Source organism: Bombina bombina, chromosome 12 (assembly GCF_027579735.1).
Source record: "Bombina bombina isolate aBomBom1 chromosome 12, aBomBom1.pri, whole genome shotgun sequence".
In the NCBI taxonomy this organism is placed as follows: Eukaryota; Metazoa; Chordata; class Amphibia; order Anura; family Bombinatoridae; genus Bombina; species Bombina bombina.
Genome location: NC_069510.1, coordinates 105,545,459 through 105,565,461, shown reverse-complemented (window position 1 = coordinate 105,565,461; position 20,003 = coordinate 105,545,459). Strand labels below are relative to the sequence as shown.

General features: G+C 41.0%; 1 protein-coding gene across 7 annotated transcripts in view; it reads left to right on the top strand.

Moving 5' to 3' along the window:
- Positions 1-20,003, top strand: part of IQSEC2 (IQ motif and Sec7 domain ArfGEF 2) — a 701,326-nt gene that overhangs the window by 662,261 nt on the left and 19,062 nt on the right. For all 7 annotated transcript variants that reach the window (XM_053695379.1, XM_053695383.1, XM_053695381.1 and 4 more), the window contains 2 exons: positions 12,303-12,464; positions 12,824-12,946. In XM_053695379.1, coding sequence (XP_053551354.1) covers positions 12,303-12,464; positions 12,824-12,946 — 285 coding nt within the window. The remainder of the gene's footprint in view (positions 1-12,302; positions 12,465-12,823; positions 12,947-20,003) is intronic.

Here is a 20,003-nt window from a genome sequence, read left to right as displayed (position 1 = left end):
GTCCCCCTGCTTAAGCCAGTACATGTCCAGGCCCGTCTGAAGTATGCTAGAGAGCATTTGGATAATCCAGAAGCTGATTGGGAGAATGTCATATGGTCATATGAAACCAAAGTAGAACTGTTTGGTAGAAATACAACTCGTTGTGTTTGGAGGAGAGAGAATGCTGAGTTGCAACCAAAGAACTCCATACCTACTGTGAAGCATGGTTGTGGCAACATCATGCTTTGGGGCTGTTTCTCTGCAAAGGGAACAGGACGACTGATCCGTGTACATGAAAGAATGAATGGGGCCATGTATCGTGAGATTTTGAGTGCAAACCTCCTTCCATCAGCAAGGGCATTGAAGATTAAATGTGGCTGGGTCTTTCAGCGTGACAATGATCCCAAACACACCACCCGGGCAACGAAGGAGTGACTTCGTAAGAAGCATTTCAAGGTCCTGGAGTGGCCTAGCCAGTCTCCAGATCTCAACCCCACAGAAAACCTTTGGAGGGAGTTGAAAGTCCGTGTTGCCCAGCAACAGCCCCAAAACATCACTGCTCTAGAGGAGATCTGCATGCAGGAATGGGCCAACATACCAGCAACAGTGTGTGACAACCTTGTGAAGACTTACAGAAAACGTTTGACCTCTGTCATTGCCAACAAAGGATATATAACAAAGTATTGAGATGAACTTTTGATATTGAACACATACTTATTTTCCACCATTATTTGCAAATAAATTATTTTCAAATCAGACATTGTGATTGTCTGGATTTGTTTCCACATTTTGTCTCTCATAGTTGAGGTATACCTATGATGAAAATTACAGGCCTCTCTCATCTTCTTAAGTGGGAGAACTTGCACAAATGGTGGCTGACTAAATACTTTTTTGCCTCACTGTATATTTCTCTTCTAAGATGTATCGAGTCCACGGATTCATCCATACTTGTGGGATATTCTCCTTCCCTACAGGAAGTGGCAGAGAGAGCACCCACAGCAGAGCTGTCTATATAGCTCCTCCCTTAGCTCCACCCCCAGTCATTCTCTCTACCTGCTTAACTGCTAGGAAGGGCAAAGGGAGTGTGGTGACAAAAATGTTAGTTTTTATTTTCTCAAGCAAAAGTTTGTTATTTTAAATGGTACCGGGGTGTACTATTTACTCTCTGGCAGAAAAGGAATGAAGATTTCTGCAAGGAGGATGATGATCTTAGCATTTTGTAACTAAGATCCACTGCTGTTCTCACAAGGGCTGAAGAGTACAGGAAAACTTCAGTTGGGGGAACAGTTTGCAGGCTAAACTGCATTAAGGTATGTTCAGTCTATTTTTTTCTAGACAGACTGTGTTATTTCTAGAAAAGGCTGGCAATATCCCCATGAGGGAAAGGTAAGCTGTATTCAGTAAAAGAGGAATCCAAGCTTGCATAAAGGCTCATAGTTACTGGTGACACTAATAGGAAAAAACGTTTTGGTTTAGTTACAAATAAAACGTTTTTTGAGGGACTTTAAGGGCTCTTTGTGGCTTGTTTAAGGGTTATTAACCCACATGGCTAGTTTAAGAAGCACTCTGTGGTGTTTTTTAGGCCCCATAACTTCAAGTGAGGTGGGAGGGGCCTATTTTCAGTTGCACAGTTTATTTACCTCAGAAGCATCCAGCTACTTCTCCAGAGATTCCTGCTGTATTTGAGGGCTGTAAAGAGGGTTTTTTCCCCACAAATCGTTCCTAAAGGGCAGGTAGACGCCACAGCAGTGCTGTGGCAAGGTGCTGAACGTTATTTTACCGGTTTTGAAGTTTTTTCAATCCGGTTTTTACATTATGGGGTTAATTGTTTATTTGCATAGTTGTGCAAAGTTACTAAGGCTTTATGATGCTACTGTAAAAATTTCGTTGGGTTTACTGCTTTTTTAAACTGTTTTGCAGAGTTTGTGCAGCTTTTTTTCTCTTAAAGGCACAGTACCGTTTTTGTTTAAAGTTTTATTTACTTTGATTAAAGTGTTTTCCAAGCTTGCTTGTTACATTACTAGCCTGTTTAACATGTCTGACACCAAGGAGAATCCTTGTTCTATGTGTTTAGAAGCCATTGTGGAACCCCCTTTTAGAATGTGTCCCACTCGCACTGATATGTCTATAAATTATAAAGAGCATATTTTAGCACTTAAAAATATTGCAATAGATGATTCTCCGTTAGAAGGAAATGAGGGTTTAGCATCTAGCTCTCCCCAAGTGTCACAACCAGTAACGCCCGCACAAGTGACGCCAAGTACCTCTAGTGCGTCTAATTCATTTACTTTACAAGACATGGGCACAGTTATGAATAAAACCCTCACAGAGGTTTTCTCTAAACTGCCTGGTTTACAAGGAACGCGTGTCAGCTCTGGGTTAAGAACAAATGCTGAGCCGTCTGACGCTTTAGTAGCAGTATCCGATATATCCTCACAATGTTCTGAAGTAGGGATAAGGGATTTGTTATCTGAGGGAGAGATTTCTGATTCAGGAAAGACGCTCCCTCAGACAGATTCTGAAATGACGGCCTTTAAATTTAAGCTTGAACACCTCCGCTTATTGCTCAAGGAGGTATTAGCTACTCTAGACGATTGTGACCCTATAGTGGTCCCAGAGAAATTGTGTAAAATGGACAGATACTTAGAGGTTCCTGTTTACACTTATGTTTTACCAGTCTCTAAGAGGATTGTGACTATTGTTACTAAGGAGTGGGATAGACCAGGTATTCCGTTCGCTCCCCCTCCTGTTTTTAAGAAAATGTTTCCCATATCTGACACCATACAGGACTCTTGGCAGACTGTTCCTAAGATGGAGGGAGCTATTTCTACTATTGCTAAGCGTACAACTATACCTATCGAAGACAGTTGTGCTTTCAATGATCCTATGGATAAAAAATTAGAGGGTCTCCTAAAGAAAATTTTTGTTCATCAAGGTTTTCTTCTCCAACCTATTGCATGCATTGTTCCTGTAACTACTGCAGCTGCTTTCTGGTTTGAGGCTCTAGAAGAGGCTCTCCAGGTGGAGTCTCCATTAGAGGATATTATGGCTAGAATGAAGGCCCTTAAGTTGGCTAATTCTTTCATTACAGATGCCGCTTTCCAAATGGCTAAATTAGCGGCAAAGAATTCAGGTTTTGCCATTTTAGCACGCAGGGCGTTATGGCTTAAGTCCTGGTCTGCTGATGTGTCATCAAAATCTAAACTGTTGAACATCCCTTTCAAAGGAAAGACCCTATTCGGGCCTGCACTGAAAGAAATTATTTCAGACATCACTGGAGGGAAAGGCCATGCCCTCCCTCAGGATAAAACAAATAAGATGAGGACCAAACAAAATAATTTTCGTTCCTTTCGTAACTTCAAAGGTGGTCCTGCTTCAGCTTCCCCTGCAGCAAAGCAAGAGGGGAATTCTGTCCAATCCAAGTCAGTCTGGAGACCTAACCAGGCTTGGAACAAAGGTAAACAGGCCAAGAAGCCTGCTGCTGCCTCTAAGACAGCATGAAGGGGTAGCCCCCGATCCGGGACCGGATCTAGTAGGGGGCAGACTCTCTCTCTCTTTGCTCAGGCTTGGGCAAGAGATGTTCACGTTTCCTGGGCTTTAGAAATTGTGTCCCAAGGATATCTTCTGGACTTCAAAGACTCCCCCCCCAAGGGGGAGATTTCACATTTCTCAATTGTCTGCAAACCAGACAAAGAGAGAGGCGTTCTTACGCTGTGTAGAAGACCTACATACCATGGGAGTGATTCGCCCAGTTCCAAGAGCGGAACAAGGGCTAGGTTTTTACTCCAACCTGTTTGTGGTTCCCAAAAAAGAGGGAACTTTCAGACCAATCTTGGATCTCAAAATTCTAAACAAATTCCTTTAGAGTACCATCTTTCAAGATGGAGACTATTCGGACTATTCTTCCTCTGATCCAGGAGGGTCAATATATGACTACCGTGGACTTAAAGGATGCGTATCTACACATCCCTATTCACAGAGATCATCATCAATTCCTCAGATTCGCCTTTCTCTGCGTCTGACTGCTTGGAGATTGAACGCCTGATTCTATCAAAGCGTGGTTTCTCTGAGTCGGTCATTGATACCCTGATTCAGGCTAGAAAGCCTGTCACCAGGAGAATCTATCATAAGATTTGGCGCAAATATCTTTGTTGGTGTGAATCCAAGGGTTACTCATGGAGTAAGATTAGGATTCCTAGAATTTTGTCTTTTCTCCAAGAAGGATTGGAGAAGGGATTATCAGCTAGTTCCTTAAAGGGACAAATATCTGCTTTGTCTATTCTTTTACACAAACGTCTGGCAGATGTCCCAGATGTTCAAGCGTTTAGTCAGGCCTTGGTCAGGATCAAGCCTGTATTTAAACCTGTTGCTTTCGCCATGGAGCCTAAACTTGGTTCTTAAAGTTCTTCAAGGGGTTCCGTTTGAACCTATGCATTCCATAGATATTAAGTTTCTATCTTGGAAAGTTTTGTTTTTAGTAGCTATCTCTTCGGCTCAAAGAGTTTCTGAGTTATCTGCTTTACAGTGTGACTCACCTTATCTTATTTTCCATGCAGATAAGGTGGTTTTACGTACCAAACCTGGATTCCTTCCTAAGGTTGTTTCTAATAGGAATATCAATCAGGAAATTGTTGTTCCTTCGCTGTGTCCTAATCCTTCTTCAAAGAAGGAAGTCTGTTGCACAATCTTGATGTGGTTCGTGCTTTAAAGTTCTACTTACAAGCAACCAAAGATTTCCGTCAAACATCTTCATTGTTTGTTGTCTATTCTGGTAAGCGGAGAGGTCAAAAGGCTACGGCTACCTCTCTTTCTTTTTGGCTGCAAAGCATCATCCGTATGGCTTATGAGACTGCTGGCCAGCAGCCTCCTGAAAGAATTACTGCTCATTCTACTAGAGCAGTGGCTTCCACATGGGCTTTTAAAAATTAGGCTTCTGTTGAACAGATTTGTAAGGCGGCGACTTGGTCTTCGCTTCATACTTTTTCCAAATTTTCCAAATTTGATTCTTTTGCTTCTTCGGAGGCTATTTTTGGGAGAAAGGTTCTACAAGCAGTGGTGCCTTCCGTTTAAGGAACCTGTCTTGTCCCTCCCTTCATCCGTGTCCTAAAGCTTTGGTATTGGTATCCCACAAGTATGGATGAATCCGTGGACTCTATACATCTTACAAGAGAAAACAGAATTTATGCTTACCTGATAAATTTCTTTCTCTTCTGATGTATTGAGTCCACGGCCCGCCCTGTCTATTTAAGACAGGTAGTATATTTTTATTTAAAAAACTTCAGTCGCCACTGCACCCTATAGTTTCTCCTTTTTCTTCCTAGCCTTCGGTCGAATGACTGGGGGGTGGAGCTAATGGAGGAGCTATATAGAAAGCTCTGTTGTGGGTGCTCTCTCTGCCACTTCCTGTAGGGAAGGAGAATATCCCACAAGTATGGATGAATCAGTGGACTCGATACATCACAAGAGAGAGAAATTTATCAGGTAAGCATAAATTCTGTTATTATTATTAATTTATTTATATTGGTTTTTTTTGTAGAGGGTAACTAAATGATTGTTTGTTGTGTGGATTTCTGATTGAATAGAAAAATACATATAATGTGCCAACCAGGGAAGGAGCTGCCACAATCAGGTGTTGGGGATTAGGTGGTGGTTTTCTTTCATGTAATTGGCAAGAGTCCATGAGCTAGTGACGTATGGGATATACAATCCTGCCAGGAGGGGCAAACTTTTCCAAACCTCTAAATGCCTCTAAATACACCCTTCACCACACCCACAATTCAGTTTTACAAACTTTGCCTCCTTTGGAGGTGGTGAAGTAAGTTTGTGCTTGATTTTTTTGTTTTCTTCTATGATAAGCGCTTCTAAGCATTCTGAAGCCCAATTCCTCTCAGAGTGCAGTGTTTGTCAGAGGGATGTGAAGAGAGTATTGTCTATTGATTTTTTATGGTTTCCCTCGCGGGAAATCTTTTCAAGGGTTCTCTGTTATCGGTCGTAGAGATTCATCTCCAACCTCCCTTTTCAGATCGACGATATACTCTTATACCATTACCTCTGCTGATAGTTTTCAGTACTGGTTTGGCTATCTGCTATATGTGGATGGGTGTATTTCCCTTTGCAGTCTAGCAGTTTCAGTATGGGAATCATGTTTTAGGAAGTTATTTTTTTAATATTTTCTTACCTGGGGTTTAGTCTTTTTTTCCAATCTGACTTGTTTCTTTTAAATTCGCAGGCAAATTTGGGCTTGCAAGGGCGCAAAATGCTGTTATTTATTGTGTCATTCTTGGCGCGATAATATTTTGGCGCGAATGTGCGGCTATGATGACGCAAGTTCATAATTTCCTGCGTCTTAGTTGACAGGTTGTTATGACGCGAGTTGTGTCGTTTACGGATGTTGATGGCGCCAAAAAAAATGTATACTTCCTTTTGCATCATGTGTCATACTTGACACACATTTTTTTATTTTTTTATTTTTACCCCACTTCCTATATGCTCCTTGCCTTCTTTATGCTCAGAGGGCTATGCTATTTGCCTTTTGGCCTATTTTTAGCATTTGCATTTTTCCCATTCCTGAAATTGCTATATGAGGAAATAAGATATTTTTTTTGTTTTAATGTTATTTTTTCTTTTACATTTTACAAGATGTCTCAATCTGATCCTGTCTCAGAAGCTGCTGTAGGAACCATGCTACCTGAACACAGTTCTACCAAAGCTAAGTGTATCTGTTGTACATTAGCTGAGATTATATCTCTGGCTGTAGTATGTAACCGTTGTCATGATAAGCTTTTGCATGCAGAAAATGTTTCTATTAGTACTAGTACAGTATCTGTTGTTCCTTCAACATCTAATGTACATGATATCCCTGTTGATATGAAAAATTATATTGCAGATGCGATACAGAAGGCTATGTCTGCTATTGCGCCTTCTAATAAACGTAAAACATCTTTTAAAACTTTTCATGTTACTGATGAATTTTGTAATGACCGACATCATACTGATATATCTACTTCTGATGAGGATCTCTCTGACTCAGAAGATCCTGCTTCAGGCATTGATATTGATAAATCAACTTATCTTTTTAAGATTGAGTATATTTGTTCTTTGTTGAAAGAAGTATTGATTATTTTGGATATTGAGGAGTCTGGTCCTCTTGATAACAAATCCAGTAAATGTTTACATTCTGTTTATAAACCTCCTGCGATTACTCCTGAGGTTTTTCCTGTTCTTGATGCTATTTCTGATGTGATTGCTAAGGAATGGTCTAAGCCTGATGCTTCTTTTGTTCCTTCTTCTAGGTTTAAATTGTACCCATTGCCAGTGGCTAATTTAGAGTTTTGGGGAAAAGTCCCTAAGGTTGATGGGGCTATTTCTACTCTTGCCAAGAGTACTACTATTCCAATGGAAGATAGTACTTATTTTAAGGATCCTTTAGATAGGAACATTGAATCTTATCTTAGGAAAGCTATTTCCATTCTGGCTATATTCTCAGGTCTGCCATTTCTATTTCTGATGTTGTGGCTGCATCAACTTTTTGGTTGGACAGCTTAGCACAACGGGAAAAAGATTCTGATTTGTCTAGCATTGTTCGTTTGCTTCAGTATGCTAATCATTTTCTCTGTGATGCTATTTTTGATATCATTAAGATTGGTGTTAAAAATATGTCTTTGGCTTTTTTAGCTAGAAGAGCTTTATATGGCTCAAGTCATGGAATGCTGACATGGTATCTAAATCTAGGTTACTATCTCTATCATTCCAGGATAATAATTTGTTTGGTTCTCAGTTGGATTCTATTATTTCCACTATTACTGGGGGGAAGGGAGTTTTTTTTGCCCCAAGATAAAAAAAATCTAAGGGTAAAACTAGAGCTTCTAATCGGTTTTGTTCCTTTCGTCAGAATAGAGAACAGAAAACCACTCCTTCCCCTAAGGACTCTGGCTCCAATTGAAAGCCATCTTGTGTATTGTGTCTCAAGGGTATCGAATAGGTTTCAGAATAAGACCTCCTGTGAAAAGGTTTTTTTCTCTCTCACGGCCCAACAAATCCTGTGAAAGCTTAGGCTTTTCTGAAATGGCTTTCAGATCTGGAGCTTTCAGGGGTAATTGTACCAGTTCCACTTCTGGAACAGGGTTTGGGTTTTTATTCAAATCTATTCATTGTCCCGAAGAAGGAAAATATATTCAAACCAGTTCTGGAACTGAAATTTTTTAATCACTTTGTAAGGGTACTAACTTTCAAGATGGTTACTATAAAGACTATTCTGTCTTTTGTTCAGCAAGGTCATTATATGTCCACAATAGACTTAAAGGATGCATATCTTCACATTCCGATTCATCCAGACCACTATCGGTTTCTGAGATTCTCTTTTCTAGACAAGCATTACCAGTTTGTCCCTCTTCCATTTGGCCTAGTGACAGCTCCAATAATCTTTTCCAAAGTTCTAGGTGCCCTTCTATCTGTAATCAGAGAGCAGGGTATTGCGGGGTTTCCTTATTTGGACCATATCTTGGCACTGGCTCAATATTTTCATTTAGCAGAATCACACACAAATCAACTTGTGTTGTTTCTTCAAAGACATGGTTGGAGGATAAATTTTCCAGAGAGTTTTTTGATTCCTCAGACAAGGGTCACCTTTTTAGGTTTCCAGATAGATTCAGTGTCTATTAATCTGTCTTTAACAGACAAGAGACAAATGAAATTGGTTTCTGCCTGTCCAAACCTTCAGTCTCAATCATTCCCTTCAGTGGCTATGTGCATGGAAGTTTAAGGTCTCATGACTGCAGCATCGGACGCCATCCCCTTTGCTCGTTTTCATATGAGACCTCTGCAGCTTTGCATGCTGAATCAATGGTGCAGGGATTATACTCGGATATCACAATTGATATTCTTAAATCCCAACACTCAACTCTCTCTGACTTGGTGGTTAAACAATCACCTTATTGTTCAAGGGGGGCCTCCTTTGTTCGTCCTTCCTGGACTGATTTCAACAGATGCAAGTCTCACAGGTTGGGTAGCTGTCTGGGGGTCTTTGACAGCACAAGGGGCTTGGAATCCTCAAGAGGCGAGGTTACCAATCAATATTTTAGAACTCTGTGCTATTTTCAGGCCCCTTCTGGCTTGGCCTCTACTAAAGAGAGAATCATTAATTTGTTTTCAGACAGACAATATCACAACTGTGGCATATGTCAATCATCATGGTGGGATTTGCATTCCTTTAGCGATGAAAGAAGTATCTTGAATACTTTTTTGGGCAGAATTCAACTCATGTCTAGTTTCTGCAATACATATTCCGGGTGTAGACAATTGGGAAGCAGATTATCTCAGCCGTCAGACTTTACATCCAGGGGAGTGGTCTCTCCATCCAGATGTATTTTGTCAGATTGTACAGATGTGGGGTCTTCCAGAAATAGATCTCATGGTGTCCCATCTAAACAAGAAACTTCCCAGGTATCTTTCCAGGTCCAGGGATCCTCAGGCGGAGATGGTAGATGCGTTAGCAGTTCCTTGGCCATACCAATCTGCTTACATCTTTCCGCTTCTAGTTCTTCTTCCAAGGGTGATCTCCAAGATCATAATGGAACAATTGCATGCGTTTCTGATAGCACCAGCATGGCCTCACAAATTTTGGTTTGCGGATCTTGCCCGGATGTCAAGTTGCCAACCTTGGCCACTTCCTTTAAGGCCAGACCTTCTGTCTCAAGGGCCGTTTTTCCATCAAGTTCTCAAATCGCTAAATTTGAAGGTATGGAAATTGAACGCTTAGGGCTTAGTCATAGAGGTTTCTCTGACTCCGTGATTAACACTATGCTACAGGCTTGTAAGTCTGTTTCAAAAAAGATTTATCGGGTTTGGAAAACCTATATTTCATTGTGTTATCATAAATTCTCCTGGCCTTCTTTTAGAATTCCTAGAATTTTACAGTTTCTTCAGGATGGTTTGGATAAAGGTTTGTCTGCAAGTACTTTGAAGGGACAAATCTCTGCTCTTTCTGTTTTATTTCATAGAAAGATTGCTAAGCTTCCTGATATTTACTGTTTTGTTTAGGCTTTGGTTCATATCAAGCCTGTTATTAAATCAATCTCTCCTCCTTGTAGTCTAAATTTGGTTTTAAAGGCTTTGCAGGCTCCTCCTTTTGAACCTATGCATTCTTTGGATATTAAACTACTTTCTTGGAAAGTGTTGTTCCTTTTGGCTATCTCTTCAGCTAGAAGAGTTTCTGATTTGTCTGCTCTCTTGTGAGTCTTCTTTTCTGATTTTCCATCAGGATAAAGCTGTTTTGCGGACTTCGTTTAAATTTCTTCCTAAGGTTGTGAATTCTAACAACATTAATAGGGAAATTGTTGTTCCTTCCTTGTGTCCTAATCCTAAGAATACTCTTGAAAGATTGTTACATTCTTTGGATGTTGTAAGAGCTTTGAAATATTATGTTGAAGCTACTAAAGATTTCAGGAAGACTTCTAGTCTATTTGTTGTTTTTTCTGGTCCTAGGAAAGGTCAGAAATCCTCTGCCATTTCTTTGGCATCTTGGTTAAAGCTTTTGATTCATAAGGCTTATTTGGAGGCTGGGCAATCTCCGCCTCAGAGAATTACAGCTCATTCTACTAGATCAGTCGCCACTTCTTGGACTTTTATGAATGAAGCTTCGGTTGATCAGATTTGCAAAGCAACAACTTGGTCTTCTTTGCATACATTTACTAAATTTTACCATTTTGATGTTTTCTCTTCTTCTGAAGCAGTCTTTGGTAGAAAAGTTCTTCAGGGAGCTGTTTCAGTTTGATTCTCCTGCTTATGATTTAAGGGGTTTTTTCTTGTAATTTATGTGAATTTTATGAGAGACTTATTTTTTTGTATGGATTTAATTTTTTTCAGCGGAAATAGCTGTTTTTATTTTATCCCTCCCTCTCTAGTGACTCTTCTGTGGACTTCCATATCTTGGGCATTTCTATCCCATACGTCACTAGCTGAGTCCATGAGGCCCACCCTTTTTATGGTGGTTATGATTTTTGTATAAAAGCACAATTATATTTCCAGTTCCTCTTTTTGTATGCTTTTTTTATTTCTTATTTTATCACCCCACTACTTGGCTATTCGTTAAACTGAATTGTGAGTGTGGTGAGGGTGTATTTATAGGCATTTTGAGGTTTGGGAAACTTTGTCCCTCCTGGTAGGATTGTATATCCCATACGTCCCTAGCTCATGGACTCTTGCCAATATGAAAGAAATTAATTTATCGGATAAGTTCTTACATAAATTGTTTTTTTTATACAAAAAACTTGGCTTTTAAGAAATTATTTTCACTTCTGAAACTGGAAGTGGTTTGACAGCTTTAAGAGAAGAAATCAGCAGGAGCCAGTGCAGCAGTAGAGATGCCCTGTAGGCAGGTATAGGCACTGTAAGGCACAGACACAGCCAAAATGGCTGTTCAGGGGAGTATTGGTTGCAGTGCTGTACAGTGCTTGTTAAGTGATGGTAATGTTTCAATTCGTTCCTTTAAGCTGATGTAGGGATTGCGTCGATTAAAATTTAATTTTTACTTTAATTTCCTTTATAAATCATTTCTACTTGGTTAAAGTGACACTGAAATAATTTTTTTTGCATTAATATTTGTTTTTGAAAAGACAATAATCCTGGTGCTTTACCAATAAAAAAAAAAAATAGATCAGTGAGTGATGTCCTTATTAATCAATAAACATTTTATGTATGTGTGTATATATGTTTTTTGTTTTTTTAAACTTTCCTAAAACAATTATTTTGACAAAAAAATGTACATTGTTCCCCTTTCTTATCAGTGTTTTTGCGGAAATGTGATGTGCACATCAAAGGGACAAACCTAGGTGATTGATCTCAAGGGTGACATATGACTCTGGTCATCAGTGGGGTATTGTCAAACAAGAATAAGAGAAAATAGGTGTAGTTCTTACAGCCTAAACATTGTCTGTAGTATGTCCTGAGTTTGCACTCTGAGCTTATCAAGCAGGTTATAAAATGTTGCAGGGTCATATAATTGTCAGCATACTTAAGTACAATGGTGGCTCTCCATCCTTTTTTGGATTGAGTGGGACAATTGGAATTTTTAGAGAGATGTTACAGCAAAAGTCGAAATCAATATAGTATATTGTAATGTAATGTTTTAATTTCCATAAAGGACCACTAAATGTGGTAGAATTGAATAATTGACCATTTTTTGGTGTCTCTTTATGTTTTTGTGGAGGGTATTAAACATTTGAAGTTTATTTCTATTTTAATCTGTGATGTTGGGTAAGTATGTATCCTGGTCATTTTATTGAATGCAATCTGAATATTTTTTTTTCTCTACATTTTATCTGCAGGAAGCCAGAGAAGGGAATCCAATATCTAATAGAGAGAGGCTTCCTCTCAGATACACCAGTTGGCGTAGCTCATTTCATCCTGGAAAGGAAAGGCCTGAGTCGGCAAATGATTGGCGAGTTTTTGGGAAACCGTCAGAAACAGTTCAACCGGGATGTACTGGAGTAAGAAGACCCTTCTCCCGTGTGTGCGTGTGTGTGCGCATGTGTGTTGACCCATACTGAGCTTATGCGACTAGCACTTTTATAGAATGATATGCATATAAACCGGTCTTCAAGCCACCTTGAACAAGTTATAGTTGTTCTTTCCATAAAAAAAAATACAAACTTAAAAAAATACAAGTTAGCTGGTCCTTTGGGGTGCGTCAAGTCATTTTCCTGTTTGAGCTGGTGCTTCGCGCAACTGGAGTGTGAGCTGCTGAGTGAGCTTCAGTTTGCTGAAGGGGCGGGGGGACAGTGTTTATATTCCGTATTTGTTCGCATATATTGTGTTTGTATATTAAAAAGATCTCTGATATTTCCAGCTGTGTGGTGGACGAGATGGATTTTTCCAACATGGATTTAGATGATGCTCTGCGCAAATTCCAAGCTCACATTCGCGTTCAGGGAGAAGCACAGAAAGTGGAGAGACTCATTGAAGCGTTCAGGTGAATTTTGTATTAACTTTTTACCATTATAACATACATTGCAACCACCGTAAACACAATTTCTTTTCCTATTTATCCATCTATGCATTGTTTCCTATTGCAGGGCTATCACACCCTTACTTGATAAGTTTGGAGAACCTTTTTGGTTTGGGATTTGTTGTGGGGATAAATATGTCATCAGAATATGTCTGGAGCTGCAAATCCTTTCAAGGACCACATTGGCCACCAGTTATGCACCACTGACACAAAGAGATAAGGGAGGGGGGAATCTGTCACTAAGATATTCGCCAGGTTAGGTTGAGAAATCTGAACTCCGTTCTACTGGAGCTGACAGAGTGGGGAAACTGGATGTGTCTGAGAGGCATTTAAAATGGATTTGAGGGTTGGTTGTGTGGCAATTGGAAGCTTAGTTGGGTATTGTGGTATTTATAGCAGGAGATGGACTGGGTTATAGTATTGGTGATATTGATTTTAGGAAGGGAGGGATTTTTGATTTATGTTACCCCAGTGGGTGCAAGTGGATATAGCAAGGGGCTGGTAATGGTAAATGAAGGAAAGAGTATGACGTGACGGTGATGGGGAGATTTATAAGGTATCATAGTAAAAAGCACTGGTGTAAGATATTTTAATTTGTCATATTGCCCTTGTTTAAATTTCACTTTTTAAGGTTTTACCAAATCGGCAAAATGTAACGCAAGTCTCATGAGTATGTGTGTCCTGTATTAAACCTCTGTCTGAATCTTCTGAGAAAGGGATGGGTTTGTATCCTGTAGCCTTAAAATGACAGAGCTACAAAATTAATAAATTATTGAGGCCCTGACTTCATAGAACTCATTATCTGAAGGTCATTAAAGGCGCTTTTCCTGATAATATGGCGCAACAAAGATACTAAAAACAGAGGAGTGTTCTGTTGTAGTGAAATAAAGAGCTGAAGAAAACCTACCGTTACTGCTGCCGTCACTGAAACTCGCTGTTTCGAAGGCCATAAAATACAGACTGGGAGAGTATTCAGGAAGCACTGAATAAAGGGTTTGTTATCGGCTATTAGAGACCAGAACAGAACTACAAAAATAAAAAGATTCATATTTCTCCAACATAGGTGTGTCCGGTCCACGGCGTCATCCTTACTTGTGGGATATTCTCTTCCCCAACAGGAAATGGCAAAGAGCCCAGCAAAGCTGGTCACATGATCCCTCCTAGGCTCCGCCTACCCCAGTCATTCTCTTTGCCGTTGTACAGGCAACATCTCCACGGAGATGGCTTAGAGTTTTTTAGTGTTTAACTGTAGTTTTTATTATTCAATCAAGAGTTTGTTATTTTAAAATAGTGCTGGTATGTACTATTTACTCTGAAACAGAAAAGAGATGAAGATTTCTGTTTGTAAGAGGAAAATGATTTTAGCAACCGTTACTAAAATCGATGGCTGTTCCACACAGGACTGTTGAGAGGAATTAACTTCAGTTGAGGGAACAGTGAGCAGAATTTTACTGCTTGAGGTATGACACATTCTAACAAGACGATGTAATGCTGGAAGCTGTCATTTTCCCTATGGGATCCGGTAAGCCATTTTTATTACAGACAATAAATAAGGGCTTCACAAGGGCTTTTTAAGACTGTAGACATTTTCTGGGCTAAATCGATTCATATATAAACATATTTAGCCTTGAGGAATCATTTTAATCTGGGTATTTTGTAAAATAATATCGGCAGGCACTGTTTTGGACACCTTATTCTCTAGGGGCTTTCCCTAATCATAGGCAGAGTCTCATTTTCGCGCCGGTATTGCGCACTTGTTTTTGAGAAGCATGACATGCAGTCGCATGTGTGAGGAGCTCTGATACATAGAAAAGACTTTCTGAAGGCGTCATTTGGTATCGTATTCCCCTTTGGGCTTGGTTGGGTCTCAGCAAAGCAGATACCAGGGACTGTAAAGGGGTTAAAGATAAAAACGGCTCCGGTTCCGTTATTTTAAGGGTTAAAGCTTCCAAATTTGGTGTGCAATACTTTTAAGGCTTTAAGACACTGTGGTGAAATTTTGGTGAATTTTGAACAATTCCTTCATACTTTTTCGCAATTGCAGTAATAAAGTGTGTTCAGTTTAAAATTTAAAGTGACAGTAACGGTTTTATTTTAAAACGTTTTTTGTACTTTGTTATCAAGTTTATGCCTGTTTAACATGTCTGAACTACCAGATAGACTGTGTTCTGAATGTGGGGAAGCCAAGGTTCCTTCTCATTTAAATAGATGTGATTTATGTGACACAAAATTTAGAGAAAATGATGCCCAAGATGATTCCTCAAGTGAGGGGAGTAAGCATGGTACTGCATCATCCCCTCCTTCGTCTACACCAGTCTTGCCCACTCAGGAGGCCCCTAGTACATCTAGCGCGCCAATACTCCTTACTATGCAACAATTAACGGCTGTAATGGATAATTCTATCAAAAACATTTTAGCCAAAATGCCCACTTATCAGCGTAAGCGCGACTGCTCTGTTTTAGATAATACTGAAGAGCATGAGGACGCTGATGATATTGTTTCTGAAGGGCCCCTACACCAGTCTGAGGGGGCCAGGGAGGTTTTGTCTGAGGGAGAAATTTCAGATTCAGGGAAAATTTCTCAACAAGCTGAACCTGATGTGATTACATTTAAATTTAAGTTGGAACATCTCCGCGCTCTGCTTAAGGAGGTGTTATCCACTCTGGATGATTGTGAGAATTTGATCATCCCAGAGAAACTATGTAAAATGGGCAAGTTCCTAGAGGTCCCGGGGCCCCCAGAAGCTTTTCCTATACCCAAGCGGGTGGCGGACATTGTAAATAAAGAATGGGAAAGGCCCGGTATACCTTTCGTCCCTCCCCCCATATTTAAAAAATTATTTCCTATGGTCGACCCCAGAAAGGACTTATGGCAGACAGTCCCCAAGGTCGAGGGGGCGGTTTCTACTTTAAACAAACGCACCACTATACCCATAGAAGATAGTTGTGCTTTCAAAGATCCTATGGCTAAGAAATTAGAAGGTTTGCTTAAAAAGATGTTTGTTCAGCAAGGTTACCTTCTACAACCAATTTCATGTATTGTCCCTGTCACTACAGCCGCGTGTTTCTGGTTCGATGAGCTAGAAAAGGCGATCACTAGGGATTCTCCTCCTTATGAGGAGATTATGGACAGAATCCGTGCTCTCAAATTGGCTAATTCTTTCACCCTAGACGCCACTTTGCAATTGGCTAGGTTAGCGGCGAAAAATTCTGGGTTTGCTATTGTGGCGCGCAGAGCGCTTTGGTTGAAATCTTGGTCAGCGGATGCGTCTTCCAAGAGCAAATTGCTTAACATTCCTTTCAAGGGGAAAACGCTGTTTGGCCCTGACTTGAAAGAGATTATCTCTGATATCACTGGGGGAAAGGGCCACGCCCTTCCTCAGGATAGGTCTTTCAAGGCCAAAAATAAACCTAATTTTCGTCCCTTTCGTAGAAACGGACCAGCCCCAAGTGCTACGTCCTCTAAGCAAGAGGGTAATACTTCTCAAGCCAAGCCAGCCTGGAGACCAATGCAAGGCTGGAACAAGGGAAAGCAGGCCAAGAAACCTGCCACTGCTACCAAGACAGCATGAAATGTTGGCCCCCGATCCGGGACCGGATCTGGTGGGGGGCAGACTCTCTCTCTTCGCTCAGGCTTGGGCAAGAGATGTTCTGGATCCTTGGGCACTAGAAATAGTCTACCAAGGTTATCTTCTGGAATTCAAGGGGCTTCCCCCAAGGGGGAGGTTCCACAGGTCTCAATTGTCTTCAGACCACATGAAAAAACAGGCATTCTTACATTGTGTAGAAGACCTGTTAAAAATGGGAGTGATTCATCCTGTTCCATTAGGGGAACAAGGGATGGGGTTCTACTCCAATCTGTTCGTAGTTCCCAAAAAAGAGGGAACGTTCAGACCAATCTTAGATCTCAAGATCCTAAACAAGTTTCTCAAGGTTCCATCGTTCAAAATGGAAACCATTCGAACAATTCTTCCTTCCATCCAGGAAGGTCAATTCATGACCACGGTGGATTTAAAGGATGCGTATCTACATATTCCTATCCACAAAGAACATCATCGGTTCCTAAGGTTCGCATTCCTGGACAAGCATTACCAGTTCGTGGCACTTCCTTTCGGATTAGCCACTGCTCCAAGGATTTTCACAAAGGTACTAGGGTCCCTTCTAGCGGTGCTAAGATCTCACGGATGGAAAGTGAACGTAGAAAAGAGTTCTCTATCTCCGTCAACAAGGGTTCCCTTCTTGGGAACAATAATAGACTCCTTAGAAATGAAGATTTTTCTGACAGAGGCCAGAAAAACAAAACTTCTAAACTCTTGTCAAATACTTCATTCCGTTCCTCTTCCTTCCATAGCGCAGTGCATGGAAGTAATAGGTTTGATGGTAGCGGCAATGGACATAGTTCCTTTTGCGCGCATTCATCTAAGACCATTACAACTGTGCATGCTCAGTCAGTGGAATGGGGACTATACAGACTTGTCTCCGACGATACAAGTAAATCAGAGGACCAGAGATTCACTCCGTTGGTGGCTGTCCCTGGACAACCTGTCACAAGGGATGAACTTCCGCAGGCCAGAGTGGGTCATTGTCACGACCGACGCCAGTCTGATGGGCTGGGGCGCGGTCTGGGGACCCCTGAAAGCTCAGGGTCTTTGGTCTCGGGAAGAATCTCTTCTACCGATAAATATTCTGGAACTGAGAGCGATACTCAATGCTCTCAAGGCTTGGCCTCAGCTAGCAAAGGCCAAGTTCATACGGTTTCAATCAGACAACATGACGACTGTTGCGTACATCAACCATCAGGGGGGAACAAGGAGTTCCCTGGCGATGGAAGAAGTGACCAAAATCATTCAATGGGCGGAGACTCACTCCTGCCACCTGTCTGCAATCCACATCCCAGGAGTGGAAAATTGGGAAGCGGATTTTCTGAGTCGTCAGACATTACATCCGGGGGAGTGGGAACTCCATCCGGAAATCTTTGCCCAAATTACTCAACTGTGGGGAATTCCAGACATGGATCTGATGGCCTCTCGTCAGAACTTCAAGGTTCCTTGCTACGGGTCCAGATCCAGGGATCCCAAGGCGACTCTAGTAGATGCACTAGTAGCACCTTGGACCTTCAAACTAGCTTATGTATTCCCGCCGTTTCCTCTCATCCCCAGGCTGGTAGCCAGGATCAATCAGGAGAGGGCATCGGTGATCTTGATAGCTCCTGCGTGGCCACGCAGGACTTGGTATGCAGATCTGGTGAATATGTCATCGGCTCCACCATGGAAGCTACCTTTGAGACGAGACCTTCTTGTTCAAGGTCCGTTCGAACATCCGAATCTGGTCTCACTCCAACTGACTGCTTGGAGATTGAACGCTTGATCTTATCAAAACGAGGGTTCTCAGATTCTGTTATTGATACTCTTGTTCAGGCCAGAAAGCCTGTAACTAGAAACATTTACCACAAAATATGGAAAAAATATATCTGTTGGTGTGAATCTAAAGGATTCCCTTGGGACAAGGTAAAAATTCCTAAGATTCTATCCTTTCTTCAAGAAGGATTGGAGAAAGGATTATCTGCAAGTTCCTTGAAGGGACAGATTTCTGCCTTGTCTGTGTTACTTCACAAAAAGCTGGCAGCTGTGCCAGATGTTCAAGCCTTTGTTCAGGCTCTGGTTAGAATCAAGCCTGTTTACAAACCTTTGACTCCTCCTTGGAGTCTCAACTTAGTTCTTTCAGTTCTTCAGGGGGTTCCGTTTGAACCCTTACATTCCGTTGATATTAAGTTATTATCTTGGAAAGTTTTGTTTTTGGTTGCAATTTCTTCTGCTAGAAGAGTTTCAGAATTATCTGCTCTGCAGTGTTCTCCTCCTTATCTGGTGTTCCATGCAGATAAGGTGGTTTTACGTACTAAACCTGGTTTTCTTCCGAAAGTTGTTTCTAACAAAAACATTAACCAGGAGATAGTCGTGCCTTCTTTGTGTCCGAATCCAGTTTCAAAGAAGGAACGTTTGTTGCACAATTTGGATGTTGTTCGCGCTCTAAAATTCTATTTAGATGCTACAAAGGATTTTAGACAAACATCTTCCTTGTTTGTTGTTTATTCTGGTAAAAGGAGAGGTCAAAAAGCAACTTCTACCTCTCTCTCTTTTTGGATTAAAAGCATCATCAGATTGGCTTATGAGACTGCCGGACGGCAGCCTCCTGAAAGAATCACAGCTCATTCCACTAGGGCTGTGGCTTCCACATGGGCCTTCAAGAACGAGGCTTCTGTTGATCAGATATGTCGGGCAGCGACTTGGTCTTCACTGCACACTTTTACCAAATTTTACAAGTTTGATACTTTTGCTTCTTCTGAGGCTATTTTTGGGAGAAAGGTTTTGCAAGCCGTGGTGCCTTCCATTTAGGTGACCTGATTTGCTCCCTCCCTTCATCCGTGTCCTAAAGCTTTGGTATTGGTTCCCACAAGTAAGGATGACGCCGTGGACCGGACACACCTATGTTGGAGAAAACAGAATTTATGTTTACCTGATAAATTACTTTCTCCAACGGTGTGTCCGGTCCACGGCCCGCCCTGGTTTTTTAATCAGGTCTGATAATTTATTTTCTTTAACTACAGTCACCACGGTATCATATGGTTTCTCCTATGCAAATATTCCTCCTTTACGTCGGTCGAATGACTGGGGTAGGCGGAGCCTAGGAGGGATCATGTGACCAGCTTTGCTGGGCTCTTTGCCATTTCCTGTTGGGGAAGAGAATATCCCACAAGTAAGGATGACGCCGTGGACCGGACACACCGTTGGAGAAAGTAATTTATCAGGTAAACATAAATTCTGTTTTCTGCTGCCTCGGCTTTTAGTAATTGTCAGACAGATCATTTAGTGAGAAACTGTTTTAAATGAAAGAAGTAAAATAAAAATAAAATTCTGACTAAAGCAACTAGAGATACTACTTATTGATATTTAAAGTCAAAATTAAACTTTTATGATTCAGATAGAGCATGCGATTTTAAACCGCTTTCCAATTTACTTCTTTTA